The 19209-nt window shown below is 37.7% G+C and overlaps 2 protein-coding genes across 4 annotated transcripts; one reads left to right on the forward strand and one right to left on the reverse strand.

Moving 5' to 3' along the window:
* Nucleotides 1–2543: 2543 nt before the first annotated feature.
* On the forward strand, nt 2544–12545 carry dnajb13 (DnaJ heat shock protein family (Hsp40) member B13). Of its 2 annotated transcripts, none has more exons than XM_038296822.1 (8): nt 2544–2763; nt 2838–2941; nt 6157–6318; nt 6402–6550; nt 8320–8433; nt 11318–11431; nt 11730–11809; nt 11973–12545. In XM_038296822.1, the coding sequence occupies exons 1-8, from the start codon at nt 2696–2698 to the stop codon at nt 12130–12132; spliced, it is 951 nt and encodes a 316-aa protein (XP_038152750.1). In that variant the 5' UTR covers nt 2544–2695; the 3' UTR covers nt 12133–12545. The 2 variants fall into 2 exon arrangements, with proteins under 2 accessions (XP_038152750.1, XP_038152759.1); XM_038296831.1 differs by having other exon boundaries at nt 2545–2763; nt 11733–11809.
* Nucleotides 12160–18952, reverse strand: ucp2 (uncoupling protein 2). Of its 2 annotated transcripts, none has more exons than XM_038296853.1 (8): nt 18773–18952; nt 18533–18646; nt 18093–18257; nt 17780–17999; nt 17511–17708; nt 17333–17434; nt 14355–14535; nt 12160–12352 (listed from the first exon to the last, which is right to left on the reverse strand). In XM_038296853.1, the coding sequence occupies exons 3-8, from the start codon at nt 18216–18218 to the stop codon at nt 12238–12240; spliced, it is 942 nt and encodes a 313-aa protein (XP_038152781.1). In that variant the 5' UTR covers nt 18219–18257; nt 18533–18646; nt 18773–18952; the 3' UTR covers nt 12160–12237. The 2 variants fall into 2 exon arrangements, with proteins under 2 accessions (XP_038152781.1, XP_038152771.1); XM_038296843.1 differs by having other exon boundaries at nt 18533–18685.
* Nucleotides 18953–19209: the final 257 nt, after the last annotated feature.

Consider the following 19209-nt stretch of genomic DNA (forward strand, 5'->3'; position numbering starts at 1 on the left):
TACAGGCTGGTATCAGCGACATTGAACCGATGCCGATACTTGGTACGTATATATCTGTTGTATAATACTCAGAGGGTCCAGTTGAAATTGTCTTTTAAATATTTAACCAAATGAAATAATGCCAAAACTATTGATGCAATAATTATTTTAAAGATTTAAACAATGGGCTCTATGCAGAACTCCACCACTTCCTGAACTTAAGGCAGCTTTTATTTCATGTCTTTTTAAACTGGATGAACTGATTAATCCAGGTTTGTCTGGCCAATGTATCCATGGTTACTGAGGTCAGCCACACCTGGATTAATCAGTTCACCCAGTAAAAATTCATAAACTTTTTTTTTTTTTTTTTTTTTTTTACCATTTTCTTTTTTAAGATTATCTTAACTTTTTTTTTTTTTTTTACAACCTATTTTAATGACACCCACTCAATGTATTCCACTTAAATGATTATTCTTTTGGGAAACTAACTCAAATTCTGAATCTGAACCGGCTTTATTTATTAATTCTCTCATGTTTTGGATTTCTGAATTTCCATGTCACACCATCCCAACTTGATTAATAAGATGCTTTAACCCTGTAAAACCCAAATATAAAAAAACAGTTAAAAAAAAAAATTCAACCACACACACAGATGTTATTGTACGTAGGAGGCCTTTGAGGCTGAAAAGGAAGTGTTTTCAAAAAAAAAAATTATGATTTAGTAAGTTTTTACAGAAATGTTGTAATATTGTTGTAACATTGGGCCAAATGGGGAGTAGAATTTCCTGTATTGGTACACATTGTCCTAACAACAACACAGAACTACTGATTCATTTGCTGGGTTTTGCTTTTATCCCAGAAAAGAATAACATGAAAAATAACCTTAGTCATTTTGTTATGAACAGCTTTTTTAATTTGTTCCAGCAAAGAGAACATTTTATTTACAATGATAGTCCCAAAAACAGTTCCTGTCCTCTGAAAAACAGAGGCACTTGCTGCACTGGGTATCCGTATACCCTTTACTGTCCTCTCTTGACCTTCATGGGGAAATGTCCTGTGAGGTCCTTGTGCACATCAAGTGGGGGGGGTGCTCACGATTTCTTGGAGGGACAATTTGGACTCCAATCATCTGAGGATGGTTTCTTCCTGCACCTACCCACATAATGGATTCAATGCTCAAGGAGCTTCACTCCCAGTGGAACAGAGGTGAAGTATTTGTCTGCGTAGATCCTGTCATTTCTGACCCTTTGGAAGTGTGGAGGCAAGCCTCAGTTCAACATCCCCTGACAATCCAAGTTCAGATTTGACGCGTATTCCATTCTTGCTGCCCTGGTAAACATCAGAATCAAGCATCATGCCAGACATTCCAGCTCTGACCCATACTTTGAACCCCCATGGGTGCGGCTTGCCTCGCATATACTGCTTGATGCTGCTGAACTTCCCCTTGAAAGGAAGAAAGCAGCACCAGCTACAAGTATAGCTGTAAAAGGATGAAACAAAGAATAACGAAATTATGTTTAGTGTCTAATTAACAGCATTGAAATCGGTTTAAAAAGTAAAACCCAAATCAAAATATGACTTTAATTTGGTGAGACTTTTAAAAAGGGTGTATGAAACAGAGAGAATAGTTGGTTTCTCGACTATAATGACACCTCATCCCCTATTTAACAGTTTTTTTTTTTTATCTTCTATAATATATGCAGTAGTAATTCATTCAATTCTAATTATTGTTTAGTCCTCTTTCTAAAGAAGGCACTAATGACGCTGCATATTATGAATCAGGCCACAGATTTGGATACAGATTCCAACCTTTGGAGTAGTTTCTATAAAATTCATTACTGACAAAGCCTTGTTTACTAATTTTAGTACTGGACAATGAATGAAAAGGAATTTATTTCAGACAATTTTGAATAAACAAAAATAAATAAATCAACCAAATACACACAAAAAGAGATTAGTTCGATCAAGCAAACCAAACACCAATTTCCAAACGAACTAAATTCACCCGAGCATAAATGGAAACTAAACCCTCCAACATATAAACCTGTCGTTATATACAGCCAGAGAAATGACATCGATTAATGGAAATTGCCTGAAAAGGGGTATGAAGAAGTAAAACTTTTTATCTCATCTTCTTTTTGACTATTGAGCCAATGTAATGGGTACATTTCTCCACTGTGAGTCAATCAATCAATTCAATAATATAATGAATAAATTATAGGTTGCTCTATATTTGTTTTTATTATTATTATTTTCTTCATTGATAATTTTACATCTACTGCACCACATGTCACTGTTTAAGTAACGAGGGATTTACTGAATTTTGTTTTCCTAAATCTGGGGAAAGGACTTCCTGGTTAATTATTATTATAATTAAGCAGTTTTCATTGTGACAAATTTTTTGTGCCATATTTATTGAACCGCCGTGAATCAGAAGTAGAACTACTGGTAATAAGCACATTTTAAAACCTCTCCGTCCATTGTTATTAATGTGGAGTAATAAAAAGTCAGCCCTTTGACAGATGTGTTTGCACCCGCCATGTCCAAGATCTCGCGAGATCTTCATTCGTCACCATAGAAACCATTTTCAACAACAATTAAGCCGTTTCTGCTCGTTAGCTTGATTTCTATCCACCGGGTTTTGTTTGGTGTTTCTCCAGATTTTATCTTTGGACTGTTTTGGTTGGTTTTATTTTATTTGTTTTTTCTCTCCACCATGAGCTGCGATTACTACGAGACGCTAGAAATAAACAGACACGCAACAGACGCGGAGATTAAAAAGGCGTAAGTTTTTATTTCATCTGTCCCTCCGTGGGTTTGACACGTCACGTCACGATCTTTTCATCATCTTCACGCAGATACCGACGCCTCGCGCTGAAGTTTCACCCGAGCAGAAATGTAGAAGCTGGAAGCAGCGAGAGATTCCTTCAGCTGGGGGAAGCCTATGATGTCCTGAGTGACCGTGAGTTGGTTCACCTTCACCCCGACTCTCTGCTCTGGGATTCAGGCCCACTGACCTGGGATAGGAACACGGTTTTCCTTTAGTTTTCAAATAAGGCAGGGAAAGTGTTTGACGCTATTCCTTTTATCATTTCATAGTCATTTATCTCGAATAACAATAAAAGTTAAAAAAAAAAAGAAAAAAAAAAGAAAATATGAAAAAATAGTCATAAGCTTTTTTTTTACACAATTTGCTCAAAGGGGACCAGGTGGAAGATATAAGATTTGACTGTATAATTTCCTGCCCATATCTCTCATAATCTTTTCATATCAAGAACTACTTTATATTTAGCTACACATTATATTAATAACATCCATAATATTTTTGACCTTTGATAAACCCATCCTTTGTTTTTTGAAACGTCTTTTAAATTGTTTCATATTTACTCTCTTTGATCTCAGCATCATTTAATTCAATTAAATTCAGTTTATTTATATATTGCCAATTCACAACACATGTCATCTCAAGGCACTTTACAATTCAACCAGGTCATTGATTAAAAATGTTCTAAGGAAAACCAGTTGATTGCATCAACTTATTGACTTCAATGCAATCCCTCACACTATGCATGCTTGTAGCGACAGTGGAGAGAAAAAAAACTCCCTTTAAACAGGAAGAAACCTTCAGCAGAACCAGGCTCAGTGTGAGCGACCATCTGCCGAGGCCAACTGGGGTTCAAGGAGACAGAAGCAGAGATACAAAAATGAACTGTAAAAGGCGGCCCCATCCAGGAAACACACAGCCAGGCAGAAAAGCTCTGAGCCAACTCCCATGTCAGAGGATGAAGAAAGCACATCCAGCCAGACACAGTCAGAGAAACAGGACTACACTAGAAAACAGGGTGATCTCCAGCATCTATAAACAAAGGTGTTGATGGCAGCAGCACAGCTGATATTTCTCTCTAACTAACAGATTCTGCAGAGTGGGAAAATAGAGATACAGTAGAATGAAGCAGAATGATTTAATCCATTCAAATACATTATATTGTTTTTAAGAATATCCTTCTCCTCATAAACAACTCCCTTCTCTGTCACAAAACTGTTTTATCATGTTGTTCGGAAGATGCTGGTTCCTTACTTTGAAATTTATAAGGTCACAGATTTGTAACATATTTAATTTAAAAAAAACGTATCCATTTCTATCCTATATTTCTGTTGAAGATTCCCAGTCATCCAGGTCATAGTCATTCCAACAAAGTTAAAAGTTAAAAACAAACCACTGGACTTTGTTTTCCAAGTTTTAAGATGTTTCGCTTCCCATCCAGGAAGCTTTTTTAATTAAAAATGTCTGGATTAGCGTTGAGTTCCAGGCTTATCGAGTGGCCCAAAAATCCTACATAATATAGCATTTTTATTGTTGGTTTTTTTGCATTACATACAGTGGCTGTACATTTATTTGTAATGTATTCCCCCAAACTTCCACGCTATAAGTCAATTATGGTACAATGAGAATATTCTGTAAGATAAGCAGATATTTATGGATGATTTATTCACAAATAACACCCCACCCCCCAGATCTGAGGCTAAATTTAAACCCAGAGGTTTGATCTGGTAGATTGATTCTAAATCAACACTGTCATTTGTTATTTTGAATGTTCTGGTTTTAAATTTATTGTGGTTTCCAAATATCATCAATTTTGTTTTATTTCATTTCAAGGATAATCTACTAATTTTCAAGCAATTTAAATATTGTAATTTCTATTGGGACCATCTTTGCGAGTTTTTGGATGTTTTCTGCAGTATCATCTGCAAATATATTGCATTTTAGCAGGTTTGATCATTTGAATATGTCAAATACGTCTAACCCAACAAGGACCTCTGTGGTACCCCACAAATTATGTTTAGCAATTCTGATTTGTGATTATTTATTTCTACACATTGTTTCATATTTCCAATGTATTTTCTTAGCCAGTTTAATGTCATCCCCCATTTCTATACTTTGCTATCTCATCTTATAAGTGTTTTTGCTCTTTATTTAACTGGTGAGATGTTCTGCCAATGGAATTAGTATTTTTACCCTTAGAATAGACTTAGAGACTTAGACAACTTTTATTGTCATTTTTTTTATACACATACAAAGCAAAATTTCCTTTAGTATAGCTTTTACACAGTAAATGAGCAGCAGCTTAGCAGTGAAATGAACATTTCCTTTTCATAAAGTGCAGCAGTGATGGAATGTAAACAGAATAAGATAATTAGATATTATGCACTTGTAACAAAAAATTGAATTTTTTTATTTTTAATCAAAATCCTCCTATCTGACCTATCTGATCAAATTGAGAGAAAATACATGTTTTCCAAGGAAAAGTGACTTATTTATGTTTTTTATAATTTTTCAGTGGAAGTTGATTTGGTAAGATTTAATTGAATTTGGTTTATTTATATGTCACCAACTCACAACTAATATGTAATACAATTTATATCCCCAGATATTGTCAATTCAGTGCAGTTTATTGCATACATTCCAATCAAATCATCCAGAGGTTCCCAAACATTTCATCCTGTGGCTCAAAAAATACCAATAAAATGAACTGGAGACCCCATGAAAATAGAAATTAGTTCTTCACTCTGTATTTATGTATAAATATAAAGAAAAGCAATAGTCTAAATAAAAAAAACATTCAGTTTTAGATAATAGCTTTTTTAATACATAATTTCAAATGCATTTTAACTTATTAGATGAGACATTAAATTGTTTAATTTTGCTTGTTATATTCCAATTGTATAATTTACATTTGAATCATGTATTAGATAAAAAAATTTATTATTATACCAACATGCAGGTGCACCAGCTGGAACGGAGTGTAACAGTTCTAACGGGGGCTGTAGATTTTTATTTCTAAATATGTGATTCCTATTCATAAATCTGTAATTTGTTCAGATAAATTAGTGATTTATGCTCACAAACTTGTGATTTATTTGTATTTTTGCAAAACTGTGACTTACTGACTTGTTTTCTCACAGATTAAGATTTGATGTCTCGTATCTTTGATTTGACAAGAAACAAAAACATCCTGAATTTATTTACAGTCTTCACTTTCATTTAGAAATTCAAACAACTTCACATATATATATTTATCCAGAGTTATTTAACTTCATTAATATGTACTGAAGAAAACCTACTGACCTGGGTATTATTAGTACGAGTCTTTTAGTGTTGTGTCTATTCCCTTTCAGCTAGAAAAAAAGCAACCTATGATAAATTTGGTGAGGTTGGACTCAGAGATGGCATCCCTTTAGAGTTGGCCAGTGGAGGAGCTTGGTCCTCCAGATATATTTACCACGGCAACCCTGAGAAAACCTTCAGACAGTTCTTTGGAGACAACAACCCCTTTGCAGGTGAGAAAAGTGAATAAAAAACAAACATTGTATGCCTTTTTTAAATAAAACCAGCTGCTTCTTATTATTAATCTTGTCCCCAGACTTTTACACTACAGAGTCCCACCTTGAGTTTGACTTCCTGCACACAGGAGTTGAGAAGACTCAAGATTCTCCTATAGAGAGAGATCTTAACCTGTCGCTGGATGATCTCTTCCACGGATGCATAAAGAAGATCAAGATATCTCGCAGGGTAGAAGCTGCTAACATATCACAGAGCTGCCTGTTCTCCTCAGCCCGCTGCTTCTCTGGGGTTCAGTCATTCCTTTCTTTATTCCCCTGAGAGCTGCTGAGATTCTTGGTGGTCTAGTAAATGTTAGAATACAAATTACAGCTCTTTACATATTTAAGGTTTAGGGACATGAGCCTTTAAGAAGGTATCCGCCTCCTCTGTTTTCTCCAAAAACCTTTAAATATTTTATATCTTTGCCTTATTCGAACATCAGCCTCTGTATTAATTTAAATATGCAGTTGTTGTTTTTTGGAGATGGTCCTTTATTATTCTACTACACCTGTGACTCTTCTGAGAAACTGCAGGTACAGCCTCACTTCATTGCCCTTTCACCTACAGACAGCTCGTTTTCTCTGCAGCCGGTTGATGACCCTTTGAAACTCAGTGGTTTTCTTCAGGGATCTGTTGTTTTGTCTTTGTTAGATGAAGTTATAATTAGGATTAGTGGTCCAGTAGGTTTCACTAAGAGGCTGCACAGTTTTTAATTTTGTCAGGATTAATATCAGGTGTGTCCACAACAGCACCTGCAGGTTCAGCCTAGAGGTAAACAGTTGGAAATAATTTCCTCAGTCTTTAGTATTCTAAACAACATCTTATGAACTAGATGAGCTAATTTATAATATAATAAAATGTTATTTAAAGCATCTCATAGATGTAGTCATTTTAAAACTAATTTAAAAGCAAACATAAGGCCAAAGAATCACAATTCATAAAAATAAGTTTAATAAAGTTATATTCAGTTAAAGTGGGGCGTGGAGGTGAAGCTGCATTTTCAATTTCTATGTTTATCTTGGACTGAAAAAAACTGAGCTGAAAACATTTTATAAAAATAACTTTATTTGTCAATAATCTTAGCAGGAAATAAGATGATCTTTCAAGTGGAATGGGAGTTTTCAACCTTAAAATAAGATTATTACATATAATGCACTTGAAATTAGAAAATAAATTTAAAAAATAAATTTAAAGATATGTTGGAATCCTGGGCTTTGCATTATTTATATGTTAGAAGATTTGAAATTGTTATTTATTCAATTGAAAACAATGTGGCATCACTACCTATGGACTGCAGAAGATGGTTAAAACATCAGCATCAGGCAGTGTTTGGCTGTTTAATGGCTGCAATGACTGGCAGCAGTTATTAAAGATAAACACCACATACAGATCCAAGACACAACAAGAAAAAGATTTTTTGTTCATACATTGAGGAAACATTGAGGATATTTTTGATCTTGCACATTCTGATGCTTTCAGCCTCACCAGAATGGAAAAGGAGGATATTGATAAGGAATCTTAATTTTTGTACACAAACGTTGTAATGAACTGGGCAACAACTGAACATTGATTTCAATAACAAGATTCAATACAGCCTGTGTAAAAAAAAAATAAAAAATAGAAACATTAACATGTGGTAAATAGAATATATAAAGATCTGTGTTTTTATCTTAGGTAAACCAAGCGTGAGCTACCTCTGTTCTTGACATTGGCTATGTACTTATTATTTATTAACTCTAACTGGGTCTAAGCAAGTAATGTAAGAACCACCCTATTGTTAGGGTATATGTGGGAAAGACAAAATATTTACTCTTTAAAAATGTGCAATGCTCCTTTCAAATCTAATTAAAAGTAATAAATAATAACAATAATGAAAAAACAGAACAAATGAGTGAATGATCCTGTGTCTAATGGTTTGCTGTTAGGAACGGCTTCTCTATCTGTGTTGTGTGTTACAGGTTATGAACGAAGATGGACAAACCTCCAGCATCAAGGACAAGATTCTGACTATAGACGTAAAGCCTGGATGGAGGGAAGGAACCAAGATCATTTTCCCTAGAGAAGGCGATCAGGTACACTCTGCGTTTTTATGCTGCATACAGTTTTTACTGTTTCATCCATCTTTTGGAAAGATTTAAAAACTGGGTGAATTTGAGCTGAGGTCACAAGCCCCTAGTGGGTCATTGTTAGGTTTAGGGTCACCACCTGTGTAAAATACAGAATCCCCATTTAATTGGCAATTAAATATTGTAATGACTTGTTCTTAATTAAAGAAAACAAAATGAACCTAAGCCATTGCTTGGCTCTAATTTGATGCTTCGTGTTCCTGGATCCAATAATGAATAATGTGATTGTAAGGCGTTTCGCCACCTCTCCAGGATCTTGAAAACCGAAACGTCTTCAAATCTTGAAAACCAAGTCCAGTGGATATTTTTTTGAATTTTTACGGAATGACTATGACCTGGATGACTGAGAACCTTCATCAGCAATGTGATTGTAGAGTATTTATTGTTCAACAAGAGGCAAATTGACTGTTGCACACAAACCAAAGGATTTTACAGTTTTGCTGCAGCGCTGTGATCAACACAAAATAAACTGACGACAGTGGTCAAAAACTGTATGAACTCTAGAAATATGGCTCTTTTAAATTTCGTTCCTTATTTTCATAAATGTTATATCAAAACAAGCTAAACTAAATCTAACAAAAATGAACAAAATAAAAAACACATAGAATGCTAAAGCCGGCTGAATTTTTGAGATTGGATCTAAGCAGGACCTCCTCTGCTCCTCATCTGCTGCTGTTGCTAAGAAGATGGAACCCAAACTCGCACTGCTCTCTGTCAACCAAGTTATCCACAACTTCCTCAGTAGGAGATGGATTAGGGTTAGGAGCCATTAGAATGCAGAGTCCCATGCATCTGTCCTTTATAACCTAGCCATTTCCTGAGGCTGATATGACAAGGAATATTAGGGCTACTGTGCTCCATTTGATTGTTTATGTGGAATTTATAATCATTTATTTAATGCATAAGGTATTAAATGTACCTTAGTGTTAGCCAATAAAAAAGACTACTTAAAGAGTAAATCATAATAACAGACACAAAGGCAGGGTTTGCACGATGGTTTGCACATCCTAAAACGAATGCATGTGTGTACGCTCTGAGCGGCTCTCCAAAGAGGGTGAAAATAGTCTGTGTGCCTTCATCAATATGCAGACGATAATCTAAGGATTGAATCAAGCCAATCCATGAGTGAAGGATATAAAAAATATAAACATTTAACTTGTGAAACTCAGGTACAAGCCTACATTCAAAAATTTTAGAGGCCATTGTCGCTTCTAAATGATGTTAAGATCGCCTCTGCTCTGATCTGCATGCTGTGGGAACACCAGAGCCGGGTCGACTTACAAAATTATGTGATACCATTGAAGGCAACGTAGGGACGTCAACACACCGCAACAGTCGCTTCTGATCTAACAAGCAGAAACAGCTTTGTTTGCATTCAATAAACATGGAGCAGCTCTGGTGAGAGGGATTCAGACAGAAAATAGAGCGAAACAATAAAGCACACAGACTACACCCTGGCTTCCTTACATGTTGCTCTCCATTGTTTACTTTCCTGATTTCTGTCACACTGTTGACATCATGAATGCTAACCCAGCGTGATGATGTCACCAGACTCACAGTAGTGGGGGTTCAGAGGCCACGCAGCTGCTAGCGAGGGGTTGATCAGCTTTTTTAGCCAATGGGAAGGGGTCTAAATGACGATTGTTAGCGGGTCGACCATGTTTGAAAAACACACGTTAACCTGCTAATTTCAGTGGGAAAGACGCTTAAAGGTATAGCGGAGGATTTTCTAAAATTTTTTAAAAAGACCCGCCCTCTCCCCTTTTAAAAAGAAAAATGCACATGCACAACCGTGTACCCACTCCCAAGAGGAACGCCTATTAAACGTGTGCGAGACATGCACAAGCCAATTTTTTCCTCATGCACACTCTGTTTAAAAGTTGCTGTTTGCATCGCTCATACAAGCTTACTTTTCAAAAGAAGATTTGCAATTTTTCCACAATGTCAGACTCACCAACGGTAAGTGAAAATGGGGACGAAAACGTAGGACGGCCTTACGTAAACATATCTGACTGACAGTTAGGAGGACCACTTATTTTGATGATCCACCCGGAAAAAGAACATCCTCCACTATACCTTTAAGTTGCGTGCATATGTGAGTTTGTAACATTTGTCTCATTTTCTGGTCTGGACTTCTTATTGTTGGCGACAGTCAAAACAACTAAGTCGCCGAGCGGCTGATTAGGGGAATCCTTGTTGACGTGCTCAAAAGGTTCAGTCCAATATGCTGTTCAGATCCTTTTATTGATCTTCAAAAAACATGCAGGCAGCATACAAACAAATCCACAGGTAGGAGCCGTGATCAAGCGCAACAATAATATCCAAAAACTTAAAGCGGTCAGCAAAATGTAGACATCCCCCATCACCCACTCTCTGACACAAACACCAGGTGAACAGAACAGGTGATTTTACCAATCACTGCTGACACCACGTGATCAAAACTATGCCCATTCACCACACTTATTGTTTTACAATAAGTTGTTCAATGAAGGTTTCTAAGCCTTATTTGAACCTAATTTGGCTTATCTGATCACCTTTTACAAAAAGACTCCTTTATTTTCATGTATGAAAAGATGGCAACTCCAGCTTAACAGACTTAACCCTCAGCATGTCAACAAGCTCATCTGATGCAGTGACAGAGCATCAATCTGGGGGTCCTGGACTGAGAAACGCTGAAGACTCTCCTGTCCTGTACCATCTATACTGAATTCATTAGCCTCTGAATAGGTGAAATTTATTGATAGTTTTTAGGATTTTACTTTAAAATGTGTTGCTTTTCTTAACCACATCCTTCCGTATTTTAAGCCAAGCTGTTATGCTTCACCCCCAGGGACCAAACAGCATTCCTGCAGATATTGTGTTCATAGTGAGGGAGAAGATTCATCATCTGTTCAAAAGACAGCACAACGACCTCATCTATAAGGCCAGGATCTCTCTGGAGATGGTGCGTTATGTCAGGTTTTACTGCCTGCTGGATTGTTAACCTGAACAGGCTGTAATTCCTAACGTTGATTTCTGGATTGACTTCTTTTTTAATATCCATTTAAAAAATAATTTCTTTGCTTTCAACAATAATCAGTCCATAAATAATGGAAGAAATATTGTATTTCTAAGTCTTTTTTTTCCTCCCAAAAGATAGAGAAAATACTTACATGCAAATAAAAATAAAATTTGCTTGCAACATAAAATAAATGATTTAAATAATTGTGAAGGATCCCTCAGCAAACGTCTTCCCCTCCCAGCAGGCGTTGACCGGCTGTTCTGTGGATGTGCAGACACTAGATGGCAGGCTGCTCACCATTCCTGTCAACGACATCGTGCAGTAAGTGCTTTCCTTTTATTTACTGCACTGAAGTTTGCAATGACCTCCTATTTTAGGTCAAAGATCAACATTAGACAAACTTAATATCAAAATTACTGTCACTTCATGTCAACAGTGTGTTTTAGCAATGACATTTACTAAGAAATGTCTCATTATGATCCAGCCCTTCGTACAAAAAAGTGCTGAGTGGAGAGGGAATGCCGCTGCCCAAGGATCCTTCCCAGAGAGGAGACCTCATCATTGCCTTTGATATCTCATTTCCAGAGAAGCTCTGCCCTGAAAACAAGCGTCTGATCAAAAAAGCTCTATGCAGCAGGAGCTGAAAGCAGTTTGATTTAATGTAAAAAGAGTGGAGTAAAAAAAGTTTTATTAGGTTTGAGCTGAGAGATAAAGGCAGCTGTGTTACAACAGCAGGAATACTTCAGTTGTTATAATAAAGTTGTGCAGCTGTGATTGGCTGCCATCAAAGCCCGCTTTAGCTGCTCATATGTGACAAACATCACCACGTTCCAGGAGCCCAGCCGTAAGAATGAGGGCATGAACCTAAACCAGGAGAAAACAGAAAAACAAGATTATTTCATCACATAAAGAACAGGAAATCCCTCAGTTCAGTGAAACAGTGGAGAAACATCAGAGGTGGGTAGAGAACAGAAACATCTCAACTAAGAGAAGCATTACTTCAGATATTTTCACTAACGCAACATTATAAGGAAGCCACCTACTAAAAAAATTAAGTGAGAATAAAATACTATTTGGTAAAAAGGAACTTAAGTACCAAGTATTATTCTGCTTTCCCTGCCTCCTTTTTCAAACGTCAGGATCTGACCCAGCTTTCATGAAGACAGGAAGGACTGGTTTAAGGCATTTTTTGGAAAATGTTATAATGTTTTTTCTTATTGCCATTTGTATAAATATACTGGTCTGATACCTTAGTACACATTTGATTTGTTTTGGTATACATCTAATTTAAAGTTATAGCACACCCTGGAGAAAACCGCCACTGAAACCAAACTATGGATATAGAGGCTGCAGTTGTTCACCTGTTGTGCTATAAATAAACAGTAATGTGTTTTGTAAAGTTATTAACAACTTATGTTTTAAAATATTGACTAAAGCCCAGCATACACTGCGCAATTTTTGAGATGATTCTCCAGTCATCTGGCAAGTGTGGCAATCGGGCCGTTCTTGGCCAAGTTGTGTGTCGCGCACTGTGGAGTGTAGATGGTTTTATTTTTGATCAGGACCTGTAAATTAAATCCCATATCAAAGAGGTTTCTAGAATTTCCTTCTTTCATCTGTGGAATATTGCACAAAATAGAAATATCCTGTCCAGGGGTGATGCTGAGAAACTGGTCTTCATTATGCATCCATGTCTTCTTGCATGTTACTTTAAAGGAATAGTACACCCAAAACATGATTAGCCTTCATTTTCTACTCACCCCCATGCTGAACAACACTCTGGAGTACTTTTTTGATATTTCCTAAAAGCGCGTTCACGAGTCTACGGAAACCGCGGCAGACCAAACCAGATGAAAGTGCGCATTCAGCTCGGCAAAGAACTCATGCTCTTCCTCAACACTGAAGTCCTCAGACATTTTTCTTTCGTTGTTTCTTTCTTTGCACAGGTAAACAGCACATTTCTTCTTCTACGCTTGCATTATCGGCAGAGCAGACGCTGAATGCGCACTTTCATCTGGTTTGGTCTGCCGGTTTCCGTAGCGTCGTGAACGCGCAGGCGCACGCTTTTAGGAAATCCTATAGACTACTGTTTATGCTCTAAAAACATTCTAAATGACTTTGTTTCGAGTAAATTCTGGATGCTACCCACTCAGGACACTTGGAATACATTGGGCGAGCAGTATGGAGGAATATTGACACGTTTTTTGTGGACTTTTATGGACCTTTCTGCCCAGATCTCCAGATGCATTTGAGATATCAAAAAAGTACTCCAGAGTGTTGTTCAGCATGGGGGTGAGTAGAAAATGAAGGCTAATCATGTTTTGGGTGTACTATTCCTTTAAGGCTGAACTATTGTAATTCTTTACTATCAGGAAGTCAAACTGTAGTTAAAAGCCTTCAGCTGAGAAATCCTGCAGCCAGAGTTCTGATAAAAATGAAAAAGATCATATCATATCTCTCCTATTGTCAAGGATTTTTAGATTCTCCAGCTGTTGTCCAAACTTGAAAAGGCCTAGCCACAACCAAAAGGATGCTGAGACAACTCAACTCAGTTTGTTTTCTTTGTCTTTTCCATTGATATTAGACCTAAACATCATTTTACAACATCAGAGGCTGCGATCATTAGCCTTTTTACAAAAAACGTTTTACCCTTTGCTTTTACTCAAGTAAAAATATTACAGTAGTGCTACTATTTTGTGTTTTCCACCCACTTCTAATAATTGATCATATAACAATGTAAAGAATTAAAGAGATCGTTATAGATTAGAGATTTCTTGTGATTTTATTTTCTGTGGCTCTTTGTGTGTTTAATATCTATTTTTTCTGCAATAAATCTATCAGCAGTGTCTTTGCAGTGTTTCCTTACCCCTTATAAAAGGCCAGCGGGCCCTCATTGCTTATCATAGCGCCAGCACAGCTCAGGGCTCCACTGTACTGGCCTGGAGCAGAGTTCACATATCGTGTTTTGACCACGTCCACGGGTGAAGCGATCACAGTTGTGCATAAACCTGCTCCAAAGGCCGATACAAAGTGGCAAGGCAGGTTGTCTGTGGAGTACAAGAGGTTAAGTTTCAGCTTCTGAAAACCTTCTGAAGCATGTTACCTGTAGGACCACAGGTCTCTCTTATCAAAGAATGCATGCATCTGTACTGAGAATGTGTGTAGGTCTAAATGCAGAACACTGGTACGCATAAGGTTTTTGAGATTTATCAAACCATACATGCATACACACAACAGCAAGCAAATTTTTCTCCATAAATAACACTGGTACGGACAAAGCTCTCCCTCATGCTGGGCTCTCTGCATGCCCACATTCAGCCATAAATGAATGGTCCAAGAAAATCACTGCATAAATGTCACTGTGTATTTAAATGAGCCAGCAGATCAATGATCTTTAAAAGCTGCCATGAAAACTGCAAGGAAAAGAACAACAACAAAAAGGAAAACACAACTAAATGGAAGTATTATGAGTAAAATAAACTTTTATGAATGGAAATGGAAAGGGTCTGATTGATGGACTGCTCATATTAACAAGGACATCCAATATGGTAGACAGTATGCAGCTTAGCGCAGGCTGTGATATCAAAATATAACACATTAAATACCTGAGAATCTGGATTATCTTTAGCTTAGCTTTGATAAACTGCGGCCTAAAGCCACGGCCATTTTTTACCCATATGTAATAATCTATATATACCGGTAATTCTATTTTTTTTTTTTCTGGAGTACCATGCACCCAGTTACTCTTTAATTTTTTGTATATTGGAGTCTGTGTCCAGCACGTCAGTCTCTTAAATACTGAATCCTGTTCAGCACATACAGCGGGTGAAATAAGTATTAAACATACCACCATTTTTCTCAGTTAATATATATATCTAGAGGCACTATTGACATGACATGACATTTTCGCCAGATGTTGGTAACAATCCATTCAATCCACACATACAAAGAGATCAAACCATAGATGTCCAGAAATTAAGTTATGCGTAATAAAGTGAAATGGCCCCTTTTTAGAGCTCAGAGCAGAGAACCCAGTATTCAGACAGACAGACAATATGTGTCAAAAAGTGTTTATTAAAAACGACAGATCTGCAGTGAACAGCTAGGATGTCTAAGGCAGGAACCTCTGGTCTTAAAGTTCATTCTCTGACTGTATGCACGCTCACAATGCAAGACTCCACTTCTGAGGAAAAAGCATGTAGAAGGTCGTTTAAAGTTTGCTGCACAACATTTAGACAAGCCTGTGAAGTACTGGTCAGATGAGACCAAGATTAAACTCTTTGGATGCCGTAATACACATCATGTTGTCAAAGGTCACCATACCAACAGTGACGTGTGGAGGTGGGAACATCATGGTGTGTGTGTGTGGGGGGGGGGGGGGGGGGGGGCGGGGGTTTGCATATGGTATTGGCAAACTTCAAATAATTGAAGGAAGGATGAACAAATGTACAGAGATATTCTGGATAATAATCTACTGCCATCTACCAGGGTGAGGAAGATGAAGCATGGGGGGACATTTCAACAAGAAAATGACCCCAAAAACACAGCCAAGGAGACTCTCCATTGGTTTCAGAGAAATAAAATAAAGCTTCTAAAATGGCCAAACCAATCACCTGACTGGAATCAGGAAATAAAATTTTAGGAATAGAAAATCTATGGAAAGAACTAAAGATCAGATGTCATAGAAGAGGCCCACAAAACCTTCAAGAGTGTTTGTGTGAGTGAATGGGCCAAAATCACACCTCAGTAATGCATGCAAATAATTTCTCCTTACAGAAGGCGTCTTGAAGCTGTCATTACCCACAAAGGCATTTCTACAAGTGTTTGTAAAATTTCAGGTAGTGTGTTCAATACTTTTCTCCCTGTGCCATTCCACATCATTTCACATAACTTCATTTCTGGACATCTACTGTTTGATTTCTTTGTATGTGTGGATTGAATGGATTTTTAAAAACATCTGGTAGACATGTCATCACAATTGCACCTATAGAAATACATTTACTGAGAAAAATGGTGGCGTGTTCAATACTTGTTTCACCCGCTGTAGATCCGAGCAGGGTCTGCAGCCTGTGGATCATTGGACCTCTCAGAGAGGCTCTGGAAAAAAAAAATATTTTTGTATAAAAGCATCATGTGGCATTAGAGGCTCTAATCGAGTTTGATTCCCGGACTCAGGGCCACACTGGCTCTGTAGACTCTAAAGGTTGCAGAGCCCTGATCTCGGGAGTATGATGAGCCATTCGTTATCAAGGGTCAAAAGTCAGCCCTGAAAACGTGTTCTGGCAGCAACGTCAGATGGGTGTCACAGCTGTATTTAAATGTTTACAGCAGTCGGTGTGAATGCCTAGCAACTTGTTCGATTTATGTATTGATCTGTGGTAACACTCACACTGGGGATCATCGGGAAGAGGAATGTGATGATGAGGAAATGTTTAGTATTGATGGGGAATTTGAGCTGCTCTTAGACCTTTTATATCCATTCTACAGGTCCTGGTGTAAATTTAGACATATGGTTCATAATGCAGCATGAATTTCTCTGCAATATTTATTGCTTATGATAATGTTGATCTATGATTAATGATCACATTATACAATGTTGGGTGTCTAAGAGGACTTAGTAAGGCTTTATCTATTGTATTTTTATCAAAGAAAACGTGTTCATTGCTTGCAACAATAATACCACCCATTATTGTTGCACGTTAAGTCTATAAATTTACTCCAAAGACACATTTTCACTGCAATTTTGTTTTAAATTGATGATAATTTTGAAAAGCATGGTCAGTCTCAGGCCTTATTTTGTGTGTAAACAAGTTTGATAAATCAGACCCAGGCCCTCTTTCTTACCAGACATGGGGGTGGACATGAGGAGGAAATCCTTGATGAAGTCGTACGTCACCAGCTCTGTGCAGTTAACGATGGCATTGCGTGCAATGTTTGGACTCATCCCTTTGTGCACACACAAATATTTGCCATGAAGATTCATTTAAGACCCTTTAGACAGTATCTATGGAGTTAAGATCACCTTTCCAGAGTCCGCGCATGCCTTCCTCCTTAGCTATTGTTTTGTAAGCATCAATGGTGCCACAGTAGCGTCTTGTACCCCCTTTTGACCTGGCTTGTGCCTGAAAACGAACTTTCACCACATCCGTTGGCTGAGCAATAGCCACTGCCAGACCACCTGTGGTACAACCTGCAAGCAGCCGGCTGCCAATGCCCGCATCTGAGCCAGAAAAAATCAGACATGAACTCTGAACTTCTTTAAATAAAGTATTTGAGTTAACAGCCACTGACGGTCAGATCCTTTGGTGTAGAAATGTTTCACAGAGTCATAGAGGCCAATACGGACAGAGGCAAAGCTCATCTGTCTCTGGAGCCCTGCTGCCAGCCCGCTGTAGAGACTCAGAAGCCCCTCTGTGCGCACCATGGTGATGATGGTACCAAACACACCTCGGTACTTTACTGCAGGAGCCTTTCCTCCCATGGCCTCAGGGATGCAGGCCTCTCCTTGGACCTGCACAGAGAATAAGAGGAAACACAGATGGACTGATACGGATTAGGAGGAGGGAAATAAATGATTGAATGACGGAGATGAACTCCAGTTTACCTGCAGCCGTACTTTGGCCGTGTCCAGAGGAAAGGTGAGCAGGTCAGCGATGCACGCCGCAGCTCCCGCCCCCACAAACTTTACAGCTGCGGTTGGAGGAACTTCTGCATTTCGGAAACCAACCATTTTGCTCTTTTTTCTTTGATTTTAAATTCCAATCTAAATCTGGAATAGATCAAATGTTCCTTTATTCAGTTAAAGATGTTTATCTGGTCGACACTGCCGAACAGATTCATGTTTTATGTACTTGATGGATCTGCATAGCTTAATTTTTCTATTCATTAATGATGCACAGTTCTGTCACAAGTCCTGAGTTAACTACTGTATTAAACTTTTGAATCACTAAAAAAACTATCTTAAATTATGCCCTTAAATGGGCACAACTGTGCAATAAATGAATCTATCCATTAAGTGATAAGGATGGAAGTCTTCACTCTTACCTTTGCTGAACCAGTCAGCCGGACAGAAACAGAGATCAGGATTCTCAGAAAGTGTCTCTTTGGCTGAACCTTGTTCCAAACACAAACTGGCTTCCTTGTTTTCCCAAAGAAGATCTTGCAGAAATAGTGATGATTAAAATCATACTCTAAGTCCTGCCAAAGCAATCATAGGTCACCTTTAAATGTAAAAAAAAAAAAAAAAAAAAGAGAGAAGTCTTTCAAAGGAAAATCTGGTTTTACCTTTTATACGTGATCTGTTGGTATTAGGATGTGTCTGTAGGTGTGTGCGCTGGAATGGACCTCTGTATCCGAGACAGCAAGCGGGGAAAGGTGCAGCAGTGTGGGGAAGAAAAGAGAGGGGGGCCTCTTTAAGTGCTGCTGGGATGCCGTTACATAATGGAGCAGCATTGCTCCATTAGGCTTCTCATAGAAACTACCTCTGCTGATCAATCAGGCAGAAAAGGGTGATTAACGCTGTCTGCGTATGCTTCTGTGATATGACTTGATGTGTCGGGGCAGGCTTTGCTCGTTTTTCTTTAGACCTTGTTTTTTACAGTAAGTCTGAACTTATGCAATGTAGGGAAAGCTTTTGGTTTTATTTAACAAATAAAAAAACAACAGCAGAAAAGAAAACCTATTTTTTCTTTTTGGAATCATTTGTTTGAGTCAGCCATTTG

This window comes from Cyprinodon tularosa, unplaced genomic scaffold (assembly GCF_016077235.1).
Source record: "Cyprinodon tularosa strain WSP-4 unplaced genomic scaffold, ASM1607723v1 ctg110, whole genome shotgun sequence".
Taxonomy (NCBI): Eukaryota; Metazoa; Chordata; class Actinopteri; order Cyprinodontiformes; family Cyprinodontidae; genus Cyprinodon; species Cyprinodon tularosa.

Bases quoted from the DNA above. Each gene is read 5' to 3' on its own strand.
- dnajb13 (XM_038296822.1), top strand. From the start codon at position 2,696: ATGAGCTGCGATTACTACGAGACGCTAGAAATAAACAGACACGCAACA. The intron at 2,764-2,837 runs GTAAGTTTTTAT...ATCTTCACGCAG, and splicing joins GACGCGGAGATTAAAAAGGC to ATACCGACGCCTCGCGCTGA. The intron at 6,551-8,319 runs GTAGAAGCTGCT...TGTGTGTTACAG, and splicing joins AGATCAAGATATCTCGCAGG to GTTATGAACGAAGATGGACA.
- ucp2 (XM_038296853.1), bottom strand. From the start codon at position 18,218: ATGGTTGGTTTCCGAAATGCAGAAGTTCCTCCAACCGCAGCTGTAAAG. The intron at 18,000-18,092 runs GTAAACTGGAGT...TTCTCTGTGCAG, and splicing joins CGGCCAAAGTACGGCTGCAG to GTCCAAGGAGAGGCCTGCAT. The intron at 14,536-17,332 runs GTAAGAAAGAGG...TGTACTCCACAG, and splicing joins CATGTCCACCCCCATGTCTG to ACAACCTGCCTTGCCACTTT.